General features: G+C 36.0%; 1 protein-coding gene across 1 annotated transcript; it reads left to right on the top strand.

The window, feature by feature from the left end:
- The first annotated feature begins 178 nt into the window (after positions 1-178).
- Positions 179-20,230, top strand: LOC115450771 (serine protease snake). The gene is made up of 10 exons (XM_037443230.1): positions 179-368; positions 5,263-5,363; positions 6,388-6,485; positions 7,407-7,540; positions 9,790-9,947; positions 11,362-11,471; positions 11,821-11,970; positions 13,067-13,199; positions 18,438-18,569; positions 19,798-20,230. The coding sequence occupies exons 1-10, from the start codon at positions 311-313 to the stop codon at positions 19,963-19,965; spliced, it is 1,242 nt and encodes a 413-aa protein (XP_037299127.1). The 5' UTR covers positions 179-310; the 3' UTR covers positions 19,966-20,230.
- The last annotated feature ends 1,370 nt before the right edge of the window (positions 20,231-21,600 follow it).

Raw genomic sequence — 21,600 nt, 5'->3', positions numbered from 1 at the left:
TTTTACTTTGAACTAGCATACGGTTAGAGATATTATTAATTTTAAATTAATTCGTCATAAAAGGCAACTCGTCTCCTTTCTACAGGTCAGAGCTTGCGTATTTCGTCCGTAACCATTGCCAAGGTCATCTGCCTCAGTATAACGATCCCGCACTATCGTACCAAGTTATACTTATCATTGGACTTGTAACCTCAGTACCTCAGAGTAATTAAGACTGACAACACGTCTCCGAACAATGTTATGATTGTGTTTTATCGTGTTTTAACGGGCAGTATTTGTTGGACTTATATTTAGAGGTCAAGTAGATAAAATGCTTCGGGAAGTGTTGTTGGTTGCATTGTGCATTGTCGTGAGAGCAGCTGATGAGAGTAAGTTCAGTGAATGTCATAAAATTTTAACACATAAGTCTAGTCATAATATAGTCTTATAATTAATCATAATTAATAATCTCCGTGTATCTTATAGATAGCTTTTAAATCAAATGTTTCAAATATAGATTTCACAGATATTTCTAGATAGTTAACTAACTAATGCGCTGTTATTTAGTATCTTAAAACCGGATTTCGCGGAAAAAATGGCATTAAATGGTTTAGTTTTTGTCTTCACTTAAAAAAACTATTACCGAGTAAAGAATATACCGATTTTTTGGAATATGTGGTAAAATAATTAGATTTTTTCTTAAATGGCTAAATATAAAATAGTACGCGAAAGTATTTTTATATACAGCCCACGATTTTTATATTATGAAAAAAGGTTTACAAAAATACCACAGTAACGGAATGTCAATGAATTTAATACGACGAAATTTTAAAGGCCGAAATATCCATGCATATTAATTATTTTTACGTTTTTCTTTCAACTGCGAGAACTAATCACTAACTAGACGTGAATTTAAATTCTTTACTTGCCAATACTTGTTTAGTTACCCAGATTAAAGGTGAAACAAAATGTATGAAAAATGGACCTTTAGCTATAACCTTAAACAATATTTTGTATTTACATTTTTTTTTCAATTGTGATGTACCCAGGTATATCCGATATACATTCTCCCTTAAATTCGCCGCGGAAATATACTTCACATAGTAATGTTTATTAATGTAGTACGCATAAACATTTGGTCTGTGTACTCATATTAATTAAATTATTATTTTTCGTAAACTATTAACATTAAGAGATTATTTACGGTTGACATACTTTCAACTCTATCAGAAAAACATAAGGTTGACATTTTATTTTTAATTAAACGCGTCGATCAAACTCACAGGAACAAGGATTTTCTGAGACAGGATCTCGAAAGAGAAATAATTGCTTCCAGTTTCTATAAATATATTTAAGTAACGACGATGTTAGCCAGACTTTGAATATGGTAAAAAATTCTAGGTTAGAGCTGCATAATATGGCCCATCCACTTGCTAGGGACTATATGCGTCAGGATGGGTATTTACAAAGAGCAAAGCCTACTTACATTGCATATCTATTTGTCTCTTTCAGTACTGAGTCTCAAAATATCTCGTTTTGTTCCTTTTATTTATTATACTTTTATGTCTTTCAAATTAGCAGATAATGCATCTTATTTTTATAATCATATTAAACCTTATCCAAGGTTAAATACTCAAGTTCAAGCTGCTATACTTTTCAATAAAAAGAGTATTGTTTATTTATATTTGTTTTATTATAGTTTATATTTGTTTGTGTTATTGCTTATCTACTCCTAAATGATATAAGTAAGCACATTAAACAACTTACCGGAACAATGGCAAAACTTATAAAAAGGTCATAAATATCAAGTTATTATTTTTATCATATTTTAGATAAGTGTATACTGTATAGTAAGCAAATAATTCCATTAGTTGTTTAAAATTTAGAATCTCGTAACTGTGTTTTGAGGTCATAAGTTGTTCGAATTTTGCTCTCTATTTTATTCATAACTCCAAAATTTATTTAAATCGCAATACATTTTTTAACAAAACATATTTCAATCTCCAAAATTTTAAGTGAGGAGTTTTACGCTTGAACATACATTTTTGGCGATCACAGGGGGCTGTCGGGGATTGCTCAGCTTCGTTCACGCACCACGCTTTATGTACACAGTTCCAATCTTTTTTTTTTTTTTTTGATTCGCGTAGAAAGTGCTTTATTACTACCGCCAAGACTTCGTGGGGGCGACTGAGCGGTTATGCTGGGATAGCCGTACCTTACGGCCCGGCGTTGAGCCGCCCGGATTTCATGATGACCTTCGGGCGACCGCCGGGCCGAGTCCCTAACCCTATATACAACTTAAACCTATGCACGACCTACCAGCTAAAACTCCGCGGTGGCCTTCTTCGGCGCATTTGAGACGGCTGCGGGCTTCCTCTGACGTTGAAGTGTCTAAGTCTGCGACCGCAGCCGCCTTGCGGCCCGTCTCCTATGGGAGGGGGGGGGGGAGCTCAGAAGCCCCCGCTCACCGAAGAACGCCCTCGGCGTCTACGGCAGTATGAAGCCAACAACACACTGCCGTCCATCCCGGGAGTCAACCGAGAGATGTGCAAAAATGCACAACAAATGCACTAGGGCGGACAGCCCCCTGCTGCCCGCCGACGACCCCCTTTGTGGCCCATAGTAGTCGTGTCGTCGTCGATACCGTGGTGGAATTCTCCAAACGCCCCCATTCCACAGGGCGGGGACAGTTCCAAACTAGCCTAACCAACTTGGGGATCTCTGTGTAACTTTTTTAATAAGTTGTAATACACACACATATTTACGTAATTTGAAAAATGGCAGGAGAACGAATTTAATACGACGAAATTTTAAAGGCCGAAATATCCATGCATATTAATTATTTTTACGTTTTTCTTTCAACTGCGAGAACTAATCACTAACTAGACGTGAATTTAAATTCTTTACTTGCCAATACTTGTTTAGTTACCCAGATTAAAGGTGAAACAAAATGTATGAAAATGGACCTTAAGCTATAACCTAAGTGTTAGCGAAGGAACAGTTAGTTGACCGCTGTGGTAGACCGGTCCCATGCAGGTCAGTCGTTACCAACAAAAAAAAATCAAATCGAAACGGAAAAGATCAAATTCGCACTACGGTATCTTGTGGTCAGTTTTAATACTGTTACAAGTACTGTTATTTTTATCTGAATAGTGCGCTCATTTCAAACTCTCGGCTTCTTAAAGTAAAACATATAGAAAACAAATTAAGCCTCATATTTCTACAATATGTCTTCTACAGTATATCATCTCTTGATAGTTTTTTATGATGTGAATATTGCATCTAAAGATGCTGATTCCGAACGTCTTTGGGCATAAGTCAATAAATCTTCGATAATTCCACCATGTACACTTAATATTATATTTACATAACTAGATGTCACTTACAGCTTTGCCCGCGTGATAGATTTTTCCCGAAATAAAAATCCGAATGCATAATATATACTATTCTGAAATACATAACAGCCACTAGCCTATATGATAATCTAGGACATTGATTTCCAAACTCCAAGTCCCAACCCCCAGGAGTCCACGGGATACTTGACAGGGTCAGCGTTGGCGTGACCAAAAAATGGGGATCCACAATTCGTAACCAAAAAAATGTTGTGGTTCCACGAAAATTTATCTGATTTGATAGTAAGATACTAAAATGTTGGCTTAACTTCACTATATTAATGTACGCACATAATATTGATAGGTATCGTAAGGGGTACAGTGACCCCAACATAAACCCTCGCAATGGCTGGGCAGTAGTCGTAATACACATTCTTTGCGAAACCTTAAAATAAAGATCAACCGGAATAAGCAAATTTTGAAATTTTGTACATATATCTATGACTTGTGAGTCAAATTCAATTAATATCTGTTCTATAATTTGCTTTTAAGTTGATGAGGAAATTGTTAGCAGCGTAGACTCTATTGCCATAATAATAAGTACTATAATGCTAATTTGTTATCAGTGTTTTCCAGACAATTCTAAACAAACGCAATTAGGTCGAGAGTTGCAAACTGCCGAGAGGGCAGGTTTAAGGTCACCAATATATCGATTTACAAATAAATCGTTCATAGTGACAAATATCTAACTAATGATCTAAATTGCTCTATTTTCAACAATAAACAATTGTATTATTTTGTTCTTAGAGCATATAAATAAAAGCTTCTTTTTACCATTTATTTTTTCCTTGTCTTTAAGGAAAACCATATTCTCGGGTATTTCATCACGCAAGCGTAAGATCAACGTGTCTGGTTAATCGTACTCGGCCGAGATCCTGGCAGCTCCAGCAGGCAGTAATATGTTAGGACGAACATCATAATCATTAGTGGGTTTTGCCATCTTTTCATAACATGTGGGCTTTCTGTAGGTAATGTGAGCAATAAAACAGAGTATTCATTGAATGTACAATTTAATTGCAATCACGCTTCTATGGGTACAAAATAACATTCGAGTAGCGGAGTCAGAACTTCAATCCATTTAGTGCGTCAACCAATTATTCCAATCAATGATAATGTGCATTTCACAATACAAGTAATTGCTCCATTGAAGTTTCTATACTCTCGCCTTATTATTTTACCAAGGCATTCCAAATTCAAACTGATATTAAAAATAAACTCCACAACGGTGTCCACAGAGGTTGCAACTCAACATATGATACTCCGTGCACATCATGATATAAACCGCTCTCAATGAAAAGAAAGTCTTTGAAGGTTTCCACCAGGTGTTTAACATGAGGATGTCTAGACCGCGCTCGAGGTGTAGCCTTGGCTCTGTTACAAAATGATAAACAATATAAAGAAATAATTAGCGCGATTTTAAACATATATATTATACAATGAGCAAGGTGACGTGGTTAGTTGTGTGAAAAAAAAGAAGAAAGAAAAAGAACGCGATACTCAACCGGCTGGCCAGCAGACCATTGCGTTGGCGATACATTTTTGCTTGTATTTGCCTTAGGATCGGATGGACGTTCACAATTTATGCATTTTGCGAGCTATATTTTTATGTTCTTGCTTTTTTGGTTATTTGTAAATTAATTTGATTAAAATTGTTGTCTTTTAGTAAATAAGTTAAGTTTTTGTTACAAGTACTAAATACTATTTTAGTTTCGAGTTAATTTTCAAACAAGTAAATGTTAAAAACTCTAAATATATTATAATTAGTTATTTGTATTTTTGGATAAACTAAGATTGCGTCCCGTGCGTTTTATCCAAGGCACTACGATTTGCCTCAGATATAATTATATTTTTTCAGTGTCGAAAGGTTTTGATTGTTATTGTTATGTTTTAGATGAAACATGTAATATGAAAAATGGAGAAGTCGGAATATGTAAAAATATCCGAAACTGTCCGTCAGCGCTCGAAAACCTAAGAAAACGTATACAACCACAGGTTAGTAATATAAATTAATAGTTTTACTTAATGCTTGTATAAATTATATTAAAAATTTTGTACATTATAAGTTTAAAGTACTTAAGTATTAAATATTGTATAAGTTCTGGTATAAAATAAATCTAAGGTAAGTATTGTGACCGAAACTAAACCCAGTTTTCTAAAATGCCGGTATATCTAATTTTAAATTATAAGGGTTTATATCTTATAATTTTAAATTATAAACCCTTATAATTTTAAATTAGATATGCATGCAACCATGTACGATATTAGGCATCTACGAATGTTTTCAAAAACACTCCCATTTTGAAAATTGTTGATTAGAATTGTTTATGATGCGTGGGCTAGTTTTTACTTTCATGATACCAATTTGTTTAAAATAAAATAAATTGTGAATTGCGTTGTTTTTACAATTGCATCAACGCACGTAATCTGTTAAGACATTAAATTATAATCTTAAGTTTTATTGTTTTTGCTTTTTGTTTTTTTTCTGAACTCAAGTAAAAAGTTCTATTCATGGCCCACCACAGATTTCACGATCAAACGAAATAATAATGATGGAGTACCTATTTATCAGTTTATTGTTATGTTGTTGCCAAATATTATGGTAAATCATTACATATGATATTTGTCAATTTAGTTAGTCATTTTTGTTGGCATACAATTTACTTAAATCCATGCTTTCGAAAAAATATTTTGTTTTTGGTGCTATAATGGAACACCATACGACTTTTTGTTAGATCTTTTATTATTAAATATGTTGCAATTTAATCAAAAGTTTTCCTTATATCCCTTTTTGCAACAATGTGATGAAGATTTTATAATAAGGTGGACCATCAATGGTTCCGTTACCCTAATGGAATGGTGATGAGAGTCGCTGTTCTTTTTTTCATGTTTAATAATAATACAAATATACAGAGGGCAACATGATCCTGAATTTTTATATGACGATCAAAGGTTTTCAAGCAGCAATGTATAGTTCTAAGTTACTACATAATTATCTTCCCACTTTTGTCGTTCACAGCTATGTGGATTCGACAAGACTGATCCCATTGTCTGTTGTGTGGAGAGCGTTACCACGCCGGCGCCTACGCAGCCTCCCATCGCCACTACCACCAAACGGTAAGATAAATCACACGCGGTGCTTAAAGGTATAAGAAAGATTTAATAAACTGAAAAATGTAGATAAATAATTAAAAGAATGTAGGTACAACGACGATCTGCCGTAGATATCCTAGAATACAATAAGAGGAAACTGGCCATAGCGGCCCACGTAAGTGTGTTGTGTTCCGAAAATAGCCTTTGTATATCCGGTTCTAACAGGCCGGCATAATTGTATTGACTGCCGAGGGGTAATCATCTCTCGTCAGTCGCCATTCTTATGACTCCATTCCACTTACCATCAGGCGGCACTCTGCCGTGCACGTATAAAAACAACACATGCACCAGGTACCAGCAGAATTATCAGCGTTTTGCTCCTTGGGGCAAAGCATATTGCTGAGCTGGGGCCTGATTGCGGCTGCAATATCTCACAAATGGATATGTACTTGTCTATTGTCTATGTATATCTTAAGTTATAATAAATAAAATAAATAATATCAGCCCTGTATTATATACTTGCCCACTGCTGAGCACGGGCCTCCTCTTCTACTGAGAGGGATTAGGCCTTAGTCCACCACGCTGGCCTAGTGCGGATTGGTAGACTTCACACACCTTCGAAATTCCTATAGAGAACTTCTTAGATGTGCAGGTTTCCTCACAATGTTTTTCTTCACCGTTAAAGCGAACGATAAATTCACAAAGAATACACACATGATTTTAGAAAAGTCAGAGGTGTGTGCCCTTGGGATTTGATCCTGCGGACATTCATCTTGGCAGTCCATTCCACACCCAACTAGGCTATCGCCGCCTAGTTAAGTCTTAATTTATACTGTGTGTTAATTGTAGCCTAAATAAACTTTTTTATCTATCTATCGATATAGATGAAGCGAAACTCTGCAGACCTCATCGCTGCTGTTTCTAACGAGGTTTAAATATTTCTAGTCCGCAGGTGACAACGACGACAGAGTACGAGCCACCCCTGTATGAGTACGAGACGGTAGACCGTCAAGGCTCCGGCTGTCCACCCATTGATGCCAACTTGACTTCGCCGAAAATAGGACGGAAAGCATGGGACAGTATGTGTTCATATTATTAATCAAGTCTAATACTACATTTGATTCTTTCAAGTAAAAATAGTTTTTGTTTAAAGTAAAGCGATGCAGATGCTGTCATTTATTGCATAAGACTATTGACACAAAGTGATGGTAACGCGTTTCAATATTTTGTTTTTATACAATGGTTAAAACTATGGAATTGACACAAGTTTGAAATAAATTCTTAATAAAAAATATTTTTTGATTCGTTACAAGTTTGTTGATACTAAATTGATACAATGAAAAAACATAATAAACTATGACCTAATATATAAATATAGAATCGTAAGGTACTGTGATCGAACATAGTCCAGTTCCTAACAGCCCAGATTTCAAGAATGTTAGTAAAACTTTACCAATATATTTCAAATTACGTGGTTTTATGCGTTTGCAAGTTAACTGTGTATGTGTTTTTTTCTTTTTAATTTTTTTGTTGTTGTATTTATGTGTGTGTAGAGAAATAAATGGTTTAAGGTGGTAGCTCAAGGTCCATTTCCATACATTTTGTTTCGGCTTTAATCTGGGTAACTAAACAAGTATTGGCAAGTAAAGAATTTAAATTCACGTCTAGTTAGTGATTAGTTCTCGCAGTTGAAAGAAAAACGTAAAAATAATTAATAATCATGGATATTTCGGCCTTTAAAATTTAATATGACGAAATTTTAAAGGCAGAAATATCCATGATCCATGATTTTTCTTTCAACTGCGAGAACTAATCACTAACTAGACGTGAATTTAAATTCTTTACTTGCCAATACTTGTTTAGTTACCCAGATTAAAGCCGAAACAAAATGTATGAAAATGGACCTTGAGGTATCGCCTTAAATGGTAAAATGGTAAAATAAAATTGCTTCAAGAATGGTTCCAAAGACATTGCCATTTTGAAAACAGCAGATTTTTTTTCAACTTGCATGGTGACAGTTCCCAAGTCAAGTTAATAATAAAAAAAAATCGGCCGTTATAGCATTTAAACTTACGTTGATATAATTTTATGGGCCAGGTTGAGCACTCACCCACAGAAAGGTTACATGGCCCAAGATCTGTTTTCGGAAAATGGTATTTTTTAATGATGTTATAACGTAAAAACACGATACGACGTTTTGTTAGTTATTTTATTATTAAATGTATTGCAATTTAATCAAAAGTTTTCCATGTTCCTCTATACAACAATTTTATGAAGATTTTAAAATACTTGGGCCATTATGGCTCCGTTATCCGAGATCGTAAAGATTAATATATACAATATTCATGTAACAAGTTACGTACTTATATGAATAGATACTTTAGCACTTGCTAAGAAGATGACTGGAAAAATCACAAATAACATTTTCTTAATTTTGAAAATTATTTATTGTTAAGTCGTGATGGTTGACGAGAATGAACCCCAGGTATACTGCTTGATGGAAAATTTCTCATGAGCTAAACATTTACCTCTAACCAAGAATTGTGTAGGATGTGATGGCGGGTATTGTAAAAACTAATGTTTTTCCTTAACTAATTATGTATATGGATATTTTCTTTTCTCAGTGTATGACTTCCAACATTTAGTTATTCTTATTATTTTGTTTATGTGTCAAACGTTCATAAATTTCAAACTTAAGTTTAAAAAATTGACTGATTTTGCATAGTCGGAATTAGACTCTTGTAAATTCTTCTTCGTACGGTATAAACTTTAATATAGTTTGGTATTAAGAGATAAAATTATACAAGATCTTGTCAACCTTCAAATATATAATGCGGCGATGATTTTTTTTCCCCAAAAAGTTACAGGGAAGCGAAATAAAAGAATACTTATAAATTAATATTTCCCACCTTGTCCATCACTGAGAAAGAACGCAATTTATTTATATTTCCTATTTTTGTTACTTTGAAAGAATCCACGTTCGTTTTACACGTGTTAATACCGATATGGTTTAATTCAATAAAAGTATTATTTGAAAGTAACCAAAAAAAATTGCAGATTATTTTTTCAAATTCACCACGTATATTTTACAATTTCGACATCCATTGAAAATTTACCTAGTGTCTAATAATACAATCACACATCCTCATCAACCGCAGGATGTCTACTGCTGAACATCGCTTCCCCTAAGATTTCCAGATCGACCTATTGGAAAACACACGCATCTAGCGACCTCCTATGACTTTTACTTGATCATCTGTCCACCTCGTGGCTGGACGTCCGATTATAAATTATTATACATAATAATTATCAATGTTGTGTTTTTCAGAATGTTTGGAGTACCAGGAGAAACTAGTATATCCTTGCGAGAAGAGCTTCTCTCTTAGTTTAAATGACGCTATGGAAAGGAAAGTCAAGTGCCATAATAATGCAGATGATCTTATTATTGGAGGGCAGAATGCATCAAGAAACGAATTTCCTCACATGGTAAGCGCAGACGCACCACACAGTATTTATCTATTGACACTGGGTGGGTCTAGGCCGTGTTGGTACTGTTTACAGACAGACTTGAGTTTACCATTGGATGAGTGAGGTCTTGCTATTCAATTGATTCTCCGTTCATTCACATCTTTATTTAAAAACCTCTTGGATCTCGACCAACGAAACGTTTTGAGGAACCTTGCATTAGTAAGTGTTGAGAAAATGAAGTCCACTTTAACTGAAAGTACATTGCTGGCTTCAGAACGTAGCACGTCAGAATGATTTATTATTGAAGGTTTTTTTTTCATGTACACGGATTTTGATGAAGGTCGCTGTCCAATCAGATACCAAACCCAATTACTAAATATTCACCAATTTTAGATGTTAAATACTGCCGTGTTAAAGTCGAAAGCGGAATCACAAAAAAAAAACAATATATTGATTTTTATGTCTTAAGATAGCTTAGAGAAATACCCATCCAATGAACTTACCTAACTAACGGTATCTTGTTTAGAACTTGTTAAACAAACCTTAAAAGAGTTTCTCTATCTCAGTTTTACTTACAAAACTATATTTACAAAACTTCGATTATCTCGAAATAAGGTATCCCGGACATCATACCGCTTTTGCGCTTAGCACGGCACAATAGTAGAATTAGAAAAAAGTAAGTGTGTATTTATTCGTTACTAGTTGACCCGACAGACGTTGTCCTGTCTTAACTATGAATTTGCAGCGCGCATTCTGTCCATCGCTGACAGTTATTTCAGACAATTGACAGTTATCAGGGCCGTAGCTAGAGGAGGGCATTGTGGGGCAATGCCCTATCTTAAAATACAACTGCCCTACCGTAATAATCAACTAAATTATATATTACTACTCAATCAAAATATATGGAGCAGCGGGTTTTTTATTTCACGATTTGCAAGTCGGTCCCATAGTAATAGCTATTCGTATTGATGGGTGGAATAACCCCCTTTCGATATTTAAGGGAATTTTGTTACAATCTGCATATTACCCTAACAATTATGTAAGTATTAACCTGACTCATTCACGTTTACAAGTCAAGAAAGCCAAAAATCGATTGATCACATCAGATCTAGTAACATTTTTACTTCCGCCCTATCTGTAACCACAGCTGCCCTACCTTAAATTCAAGTCTAGCTACGGCCCTGACAGTTATATAAAATTAATATTTTCGTTAAGTTTTCTTCAATTTTCTAATTTTCCGCTCAACTTTCTTAATTTGTTCCTTCATAAGAACCTTTTCCTGACAACAAACACAACAAACAAAAAAATAGTAAAATCAGTTCAGCCGTTCACGCGTGATGGCGTGACCAAGGGAAATAGGGATTCATTTTTATATATACAGATTAGCATGTTGTCTAGTATACTAGATATTTAACAAACCGTATTTTTCCAGGCGCTGCTCGGTTACGGAGAGGAGCCGGACGTGCAGTGGTTGTGCGGCGGAACCCTTATCAGCGAAAACTTTATTCTCACAGCCGGCCATTGCATATCAAGCAGAGACGTGTAAGTACACTCCTACTTCCATAAGCATTAAGATTATTATTGACTATGAGTCGTAGGGCATATATCTTTGGAGGAGGCCCATGTTTAGCAATGGACATCCTGCGGCTGATGTTGAGACGTAAGGTAGCAATGTCTAATAATGATAATGATGATTCGTAAGGCAGAAGATATCGCCTTGTTGCCGAGAAATACTATAATACTACAGAACTGATACCGTCCAATTTGCTACTAGATCTGTTTAATAATAGTGTAGTGTTCTATAACAGAGTTGATGGCGTGTGCGCAATGACTTATAGTGTTTTTTGAAGAAATTAGCGAGTTGTGTTACAATAACAATTTTTTTTTGCAGTAATTTAACGTATGTGTATTTGGGAGCTTTAGCGAGGAGCGAAGTCACAGACCCTTCGAAACAGTACAGGATTAAAAAGATCCACAAACACCCAGAGTTTGCACCGCCAGTGAGATACAACGACATCGCGCTTGTGGAGTTAGAGAGGAAGTAAGATTTTATTTATCACATTACAGTCCGCTTTAAGACGTCCTTAATAAAATTTTGATAAATACTCTTGTTTAAGAATACAATGACTTAGGAAACAATATTTTTCTGCATTTGTGATTCGTTTTTGTATGACTATTATAAGCCTCTGCTAATGAAATTAGAAGTCCTAATAATATCAGCCCTGTATTATATATACTTGCCCACTGCTGAGCACGGGCCTCCTCTACTACTGAGAGGGATTAGGCCTTAGTCCACCACGCTGGCCTAGTGCGGATTGGTAGACTTCACATACCTTCGAAATTCCTATAGAGAACTTCTCTGATGTGCAGGTTTCCTCACGATGTTTTCCTTCACCGTTAAAGCGAACGATAAATTCACAAAGAATACACACATGATTTTTTAGAAAATTCAGAGGTGTGTGCCCTTGGGATTTGAACTTGCGGACATTCATCTCGGCAATCCGTTCCACACCCAACTAGGCTATGGCCGCTTTTTTAAAAGTCCTAAACCTAGCATCCATTACAGTCAATAGGTCAAAAGGCACTCCTTATTTTTAACTGTAAGCTAAATATTAACTAACGTGACCCAATCAGCATGTAACTTTGTAGTTGCAAAACAAGTTTTTACCTTCTGCATTGCAGTGATGCATTCATATCTCTGATTTACACTCTCTTTTTTTATATTCGGTGCATAAAACATTATAAAATATTTTAAAACACGCCTCTTTGACCTCTGTAATGGCCATACAATATATTTATTTTACTTTTTGTTTTCTATGTTATTTTGTGATGAACCTCAGAGTACCATTTGCATTTATGTCTCTGATTTACGTACTTTACTTTCTTATATTCGGTGCATAAAACATTATAAAATATTTTATAACACGCCTCTTTGACCTTTGGCCATACAATATATACATATAATTTTTTTTGGTTTCTACTATGTTATATTTTAATAAACCTCAGCGTACCATTTGCATTAATGTCTCTGAGTTACGTCCTTTACTTTTTTATTTTCGGTGCATAATACTTAAATATTTTAAAACACGCCTTTCTGACCTCTGTAATGACTATACGATATATTTATTTTACTTCAGGGTACCATTGGACGAGTGGTTGAAGCCAGCGTGCCTGCACATGGGCGACGAGACCGCAGACGACAGAGTGTGGGCGACGGGCTGGGGACTCACCGAATATAAAGCATCGTCGGGCGCTAACATACTGCAGAAGGTGAGTCGAGATAAAGAATATCTACCACACTTATATTATAAACTAGCTATTGCTCGCGGCTTCGCCGGCGTGAAGGAGTTTTCCGGGATAAAAGTCCACTGTATGATAAAAGTCTTGCTACATATTTTCCCGGTACTGATAGGTTCAAACTATATTTATCCATGGGGTTTGAATTAATCAAAATCCTATTTAAGCGAACGTCTTCATCATAGTAGCTCCAATCTTTAATTTCAGTTCAATCAGTCGAAAATCTAAGAAGATTTATACAAAATTTCATCCCCTATTTTATCCCGTTAGGGGTGGAATTTATCAAAATCCTTTCTTAGGGGATGCCTACGTCATACTAGCTTTATGCATGCAAAGTCTCAACCCGATCAGTTTAAAATTGACAAAGTTTCATACAGACTTTCATCCCCTATTTTATACCCTTGGGGGTAGAATTAATCAAAACTCTTTCTTAGCGAATGCCTACGTCATAACATCTACCTGCGTGCCAAATTTCAGCTCGATCCGTCCAGTGGTTTGGGCTGTGCGTTGATAGATCACTATGTCAGTCACTTTTGAGTTATATATATTTAGATGAGGTATTTCCTCACTTTGGAAAGTGGCGGTAGCCTAGTTGGTTGTGAAACGGACTGCGGACCCGAATGTCCACAGGTTCAAATCTCAAGGGCAAACAGCTCTGACTCTTCTAAAAAATTATGTGTGTATTCTTTGTGAATTATCGCTCGCTTTAATGGTGAAGGAAAACATCGTGAGGAAACCTGCATACCTGAGAAAAATTTCTATAGGAGTTTCGAGGGTGTGTGAAGTCTGCCAATCCGCACTAGGCCAGCGTGGTGGACTAAGGCCTAACCCTTCTCAGTAGTAGAGGAGGCCCGTGCCTAACAGTGGGACAGTAAATAATACAGGGCTGATATTATAATTATTATAACTTTGGCTGTCCGTCTGTTACGCTTTCACGGCTGAATCATTGAACTGGTTTTGATTAAATTTGATATGAAGATAGTTTGGGATCCTAGCAAAGATTTTTTTTTTTTTTTTTTTTTTTTTTTTAGATTCACTAAACTAGGCTTTACACATTTTAACAATTATGAACTGTACAGAAATGTAGAAAGAATACATTACTCAGTTGTGTATGTCTTTCTGGAAGTGAATACAGCATGCTTTTTAACACCCTTCCTTCCTTTTTTTTTTAAATAAAAATATATAAAGTACATTATTTATACAAAATAAAAAATAATAGATATTTTAAGACTAGGTTTTATACATTGAAAAAAGTGACGTTTTAAGGAAGATATTGATACATTGAAAATATCTAACTCATGACAAATTTTGTTATATGAGGAGCACATACGGTATAAAGGCGAATGTTGACCATAGTTTGTACGGTATACAGAGAGGTAGAACGTTATTCTATTTTGAAGGCGGCTATTCGATCGTGGTATGGCTATATTAAGCTTCTCAAGTAGATGGGGACAGTCTATTTTCCCATTTATTAATTTAAGCAAAAACACGTTATCTGCAATGTTTCGCCTATACTGGAGTGGTAGTATTTGAAAGTGGTTAAGTCTTGAATTATACGATCTGAGGCTGTTACAAAGATCATTTGCATACGACAAATGATAAAGAAATTGTTTTTGCAAATTTTCGAGTCGATTTATATGCACTGCATACAAAGTGATCTAACATAACAGTTGAAAAAAATAATAGGTATTTCAGGATCTTTAAAGAACTTTGCTTGACGTATTGCGAAGCCAGCAAGACGCGCACCTTTTCTGGCTATAGTATCAATGTGTTCTCTAAAATCAAGTTTGGAGTCAATTATGACACCCAAGTCGCGCATGCTTGAAACTTCACTAATTGGTGTGTTATTGATATAGTAAATAACAGACGAACTATTTATTTTTCTTGAAAATTTTAGATGGTAGCATTTCGACGCGTTGATTGACATGAGATTTATAGAACACCATGTATTTATACGGTTAATGTCTCGTTGTAGACTAAGTGTGTCCTTGGTATCCTGTATTATTCTGTACAGCTTAAGATCGTCGGCAAACATTTCATACTTGGATGTAATATCGGTACACAAGTCATTAATAAAGATTAAAAAGAAAAGAGGACCAAGATGCGAGCCTTGGGGTACACCAGACGGAACCATCCTAGTATAGGATTGGAAACCTCGGACTACGACGAGTTGCGATCGATTACGAAGATAAGACTCGCACCATCTAAGCAATGATCCACAGATACCGGCGTGACCCAACTTTTTAATGAGAAGATTGTGGTCCACGACGTCAAAGGCCTTGGAGAAGTCCGTGTAGATGGCATGAACTTCATGCCTATCTTCCATTGCATTAGTTATATCACTAATATAGCCAAGAAGATTCGTCGTAGTTGAGCGTCCTGATAGGAAACCGTGTTGATGGGTAGTGAATTGTTGCCTCAGATGGAATTGCAATCTTTTTTGCACCAAAGCTTCAAAAAGCTTCCCCAAAGAAGATAGGATCGAAATTGGTCTGTAGTTGGCAATATCACTTTTGTCACCTTTTTTGTGAATAGGTGTGACATATGCCAACTTCCATTTTGTTGGAAATTCTCCACGTGAAAGTGATCTATTGAATATATAATAAAGAGGTTTTACCAATTGCTGTGAGCAATTTTTAAAAATAGTGGAGGGATGGAGTCAGGGCCAGGTCCTTTATTGGTATTTAGGCAGTTTAGTGAATTAAGTATGTCTGATTCCGAAAGAAAACAACTACACATGGATTCATTTTTGGATAAGATTTTATCAGAGAACACGATGTGTGTGCTAGGTTGTTGGGCACTATAGGTTGAGTGAAAGTATTCAGAGAATAGGTTGCTGATTTCCTGCCCACCATGGACTGCTTGGGTATTAAGGAACATTTCGTCTGGAATTTCATTGCTGTTGCATCTGAGAGATTTAATACATCGCCAAAAATATTTGGGGTCATTCTTGATACATGATTTGGCTTCCATCTTAAATTTGTTGTTACACTCTATAATCATTTTGTGACATCTGTCCTGCAATATTGAGTAAGTCCAAAAGTCTCTAGGATTAGCGTATCTTTTAAATCGTGAGTGAAATTTTGCTTTTTCTTTTAGTGCCTTTTGAAGGGATCGACTAAACCAGAAAGGATATTTATTATTTCCCTTTTGGCATTTTGGTGTGTAGTTAGTAATGATTTGATTCAGAACATTATAGAAAATATCAACCATATCATCAATAGTTTGGTTAGGATCAAAAAGATATAGTTTTCTTTGATCTTAAAAAATTCGGCATTTTTATTCCGGAAAAACTTTATCACGCAGACGGAGCCGTGTGCAGAAGTTATATTATAAAATTCAGTGATTTATAAAGAATGTGGTTAACTGAAGATATGTTTTAAAATCAGTTAGCTTTGACCCTTGGCATATTTTTGAGTCTGCAGCTTACCTACTGACGACGACAATAGTAGTTTTTCTTTTATTGGAGTTCCGTATCTTAAAAGAAACTCTTAAAGGGTCACTCTGTAGTTCGTCTGTCTGTAGCTGTGAAAAAAAAACAAACTTGCAGGTCAAAACGATAAAAAGATATTATCTTAATGTCACATATTTTGTGATTTGACCAGGGAATAAAACTTATAGACTACTTCCCGATGTCCTAGAATAATGAAATTTAGCAAGAAGCAATATCATGCAGCAAAAATTGAAAACCGTATATAAGTACCTACTTAAATAAAAAAGCGAATTTACTATTACAAATTTTTATTTGCGGTTGGTGCAATAACTGTGAGATCGAACAGCAAAGTTAAGATTGTCAAGTTTGAACTTACATAACCTATATTTTTTACGGCTTACGGAATCGGCGGTGCGCGAGTCAACTCACACTTATCTGTTCTTTCTTAATTAAATCCGAATGCAAAAATTTATTAAAACTTGTTGACCTCAAGATAAATATGATTTATTCTGACTCTGACGGTAATGAAATGATAAATAACGTTAATTCCAGTGAAATCATACGATAGGTACCTTATTGCTTTATCGCAAAACTTGAAACAGCACAATACCGCCGTGCTAAATGCAAAAGCGATATGTCGGGGAAACTTTATTTCGAGATAATCGAAGTTTTGTAAATATAGTTTTATTTTATTTTATTCAAAAGGGACAGCAAACAGTTATACATTAAATAAGTAAAGGATAAAATTACACGTGTACTGCATTAATAAACATGTAACCAACAACACTGTTCACAGTTTAGTAAAGTTTAATAGTTTTGTATGTAAAACTGAGATAGAGAAACTCTTTTAAGGTTTTTTTCAACAAAAGATAAACAAGATACGGTTACTTAGGCAAGTTCATTCGATGGGTATTTCTTTTAGCTATCTGACGACATAAAAATAAAGTCTTTGATTTTTTTTGAGATACCGCTTTTGAGCTTAGCACGGTAGAATATTCGAATTAAGTTCTTTTGGCAGAATATTGTAAATATTTACTTTCTTAATTATAAAAATTTCGCAAAGCTGACTAGTTACGTCTTGACTAAACTGTTCTTAAACTTTTAATCAGTGCTTAACTGTTTCTTACTCAAGCACTTGGACTACAAAAACAAAAACGATGAATAAATTACCAAGCAACACATAGCGAACTTACGTCATAGCAAATTGTAATCTTTTACAATATTTAACCCCAAAACACAAATTTACTCGATCATCTGTATGTCAAAACCCGCCATCTTGCCTCTTTAGTAGGTTTAAACTAAGAACCGGTGATGTTTCGGACAGGTATTTAAGCAATTATTAACCACCTCTTAACTCTAAAACAAGTTTATAAGTGAGACTGTTAAAATAATTTAACCAATTAAATTATAATTTAAATAGGTTAGGTGCCGTTCAAGTATTACGTAACGCAATTTTTTAAGATTTTTTGCCCGCCACCCCCCCCATGTTACGCGCCGTAACGTTTTCCTACACACTCCCGCCCACCTCTCTAAAAATTACGTAACTCTAAAGTGATTTTTTTTTTTAATTTTCACGATTATGTCACGCAAAGTATCGGAAAGTCGCTAAAATACCTTTGTTATTGTTTTCAAATAAAAAAAACCAATGTTTCATAAAGCGTTGTACGAATCCCCCCGTCCATGTAACGCATCGTAACGTTTTACACCCCCCTGTCCCCTCCAAATTACGTTACGCAATACTTAACGGCCCCTTAACGCAATTTATTTATATTTTACAGGTGGTATTAAACAAGTTCTCTACATTCGAATGTATACTGCAGTATCCGCCGCACAGGCTGATGAGTCAAGGGTTTGACGTGAATTCGCAGATGTGCTACGGGGACAGGAGTCAGTCTAAAGATACTTGCCAGGTAATATGTTCACCTTCAAAACCTTACACTACTATGGTATTGATAGATCGATGATTCCTAAGTAAACTGTCGTATCTGAAAAAATAGCGAAATTCGCAATTTTCGCATTTTGTTATAAAGGTACTGTTTACTATATACAGCGGCGACAGCCTAGTTGGGTGTGGAATGGACTGCCAAGACGAATGTCCCCAGGTTCAAATCCCAAGGGCACACACCTCTGACTTTTCTAAAATCATGTGTGTATTCTTTGTGAATTTATTTAACGGTGAAGGAAAACATCGCGAGGAAACCTGCACACATCTGAGAAGTTCTCTATAGGAATTTCGAAGGTGTGTGAAGTCTACCAATCCGCACTAGGCCAGCATGGTGGACTAAGGCCTAATCCCTCTCAGTAGTAGAGGAGGCCCGTGCTCAGCAGTGAGCATGTATATAATACAGGGCTGATATTATTATTATTACTATAAAAACTATGAAAAGAAGTTAGTAAATAAAGATTTTGTTTCTACGTAGATAATGCTAAATAAGTGAATATCGCAATTTTTTCAGATATGCTAGTTTACTTAGGAGCCATCGAGATGATGAAATTGTCTTACGACCGTTCCACTAACTCAACTGTGTACTAAACGTTCATTGTATAAAGAAACTCATCCGAATAAATTATGTGAGCATGTCAAATAAATTTTATTTTGACTCGTCCATTTTCATTATGCATCTGATGGTAGCGGCTAAGATTATAGGAATCAGGCATAAATGATTTGATGAGATGCATTGATATCAGAACTCGAACAACTGGACTGTATAAATAGAAAATTGGTAAGAGAAACCTCATGAACGCTGGTTCCAGAGAGGCGTGTTCCGAGGCCGGTCGCTATTGCATATTAATATGAAATGGTGATCATCGAGCAGTGGAATGGCTTTCTTTAACTTGCTGATGGTTGGATATATTTTATATCCGTCCGGATAGCGACCGCCATACACGAGGTGTTAAAACTCGCGATAGTCGTAAGTGTATCGCGTTCCGGGATCAGCCTGTGTATTAGCCGGCATAATTGTGGCGATTGCCGAGGGATAATCATCTCTTGTCAGTCGACATTCTATTGGACCCCCACTTACTATCAGGTGCAGTGGCTTCTCTTTGCCGTGCTCATACAAAAAATACTCATTACTGTAATTAATATCAGATACAGTATAAATTCTATGTCATTTCTGACCGTGTTTGTATTCGCAGGGTGACAGCGGCGGCCCCTTGCAGATCAAACACAAGAAGATCAACTGCATGTGGTTAATTATCGGTGTGACGTCGTTCGGTAAAGCTTGCGGGTTCATCGGCGAGCCGGGAATATACACTAAGGTGTCACATTATATCCCCTGGATAGAAAGTGTCGTGTGGCCTTAGAAGACTGACGGATCTTTGTAACGTTCAGAAATAGACTGATAAAGGTTTTCATTTAATATGATGTCGGGTGACAGGGCAAGCTAGTTCCTCGTGAGAAAAGGAAACGTGATAACTAAAATTTCTCGATAATTCTTGTTTTTACTTGTTTTATTATAATAGTACATTTATCCTGTGTCTTAAATAGGAATATTTGCCTATATGGAATGCATGATTAATGTGAAATATACAACTTTAATAGAGAATAAATTACTTTTAAATACTGAAATCTCATGTTTCTTTTAAGTATTTTATTGTAATAAATATAATCGAAAGTATATTCAACATTTTATTTTTTATAAATTTTACAATAAAATTAAAATTAAAATAATTCTTGTATACTTTTTTTTTGTTCGCGGATAAAGTACCTTATTACTACCGTCCAGCCATTGGGGGGCGACTGAGCGGTTATGTTGGGGTAACCGTGCCTTACGGCCCGGCATTGAGCCGCCCGAATTTGATGTTGGCCTTCGGGCGACCGCCGGGCCGAGTCCCTAACACTGTACGCACCCTATGCACGGTCTACCAACAAAAACTCCGCGGTGGCCCTCTTTGGCGCATTTGGGACGGCTGCGGGCTTCCTCCGACGGAAGTGTCTAAGTCTTCGTCCACAGCCGTCTCTAAGCGGTGCCGCCTAATGTGGCCTGTCTCCTAGGGGGGGGGGGGGGCTCAGAAGCCCCTGCGCACCGAAGGACACTGTCGGCGTCAAGTGCAGCATAAGGCCTACCTTCCACGCTGCCATCCATCCTGGGGATCACCCGACTGCAAAAGAGCATGATGTACGCTAAGGGCGGACAGCCCCCTGCTGCCTGCTGACGACTCCCCGATGGCCCCTATTAGTCGCCCCTATACCTATACCCAGTGAATCTACAATATTTATTTAATATTTTCCTGTTGCATGTTTTAATAGGTAAGTATATACTAAAGATTATAAGGAAATAGTACCTTAAAAAAAAATTATAAAATTTTATCATGAATTCCAGATATGAGAAGATAAGGGTGTGCTATATAAAATCATTATTTTTACACAATAATATTTCTATCTATATTATTATTCATTTGAAATTATTACGATATACAAGGTATGTGGTATAACGTTTACTTCTCGTGTCTTTAATAAATTACTTCGGCATTGTTTTTGTGGAGCAATTCTCACTTACTACATTACCCTCAAATTGTAACGGACAATAACAAAATAATAACTAATATTCCATATTTCAAAATTCCACGGTGGCGTAGTTGTACTGCATGCGCGGTACTGCAATCCCGGGTCGGGCAAATTGATATTTGACTTTTTCCGCCCAGTATCAGCCCGGAGTCTGGAATTTGTGCCCGATGTGGCGATAAGCTCGATTCCTATCACATCATGGGACTGAACACACTTGGCGAAAAGTGGATGCTCTGCTTGCGCCTCTGTATATCCATTCGGGGATAAATGCGTGATGTGTATTTGATTTTTTTATGTTCAAAATTAAATATCTCAATTATTGTGAGAGTCTCCTTGCTAAGGTCATTTATCAGGTAGGTACATGTGCATGAAGAGGAGTTTATTAAAATAAATGTATCAGGCCTGTATTGTGACATCATTTTGTACACTCT

This window comes from Manduca sexta, chromosome 26 (assembly GCF_014839805.1).
Source record: "Manduca sexta isolate Smith_Timp_Sample1 chromosome 26, JHU_Msex_v1.0, whole genome shotgun sequence".
Classification (NCBI taxonomy): Eukaryota; Metazoa; Arthropoda; class Insecta; order Lepidoptera; family Sphingidae; genus Manduca; species Manduca sexta.
Note: the sequence above shows the minus strand (reverse complement) of the source record. Positions and strands in the feature narration are given on the sequence as shown.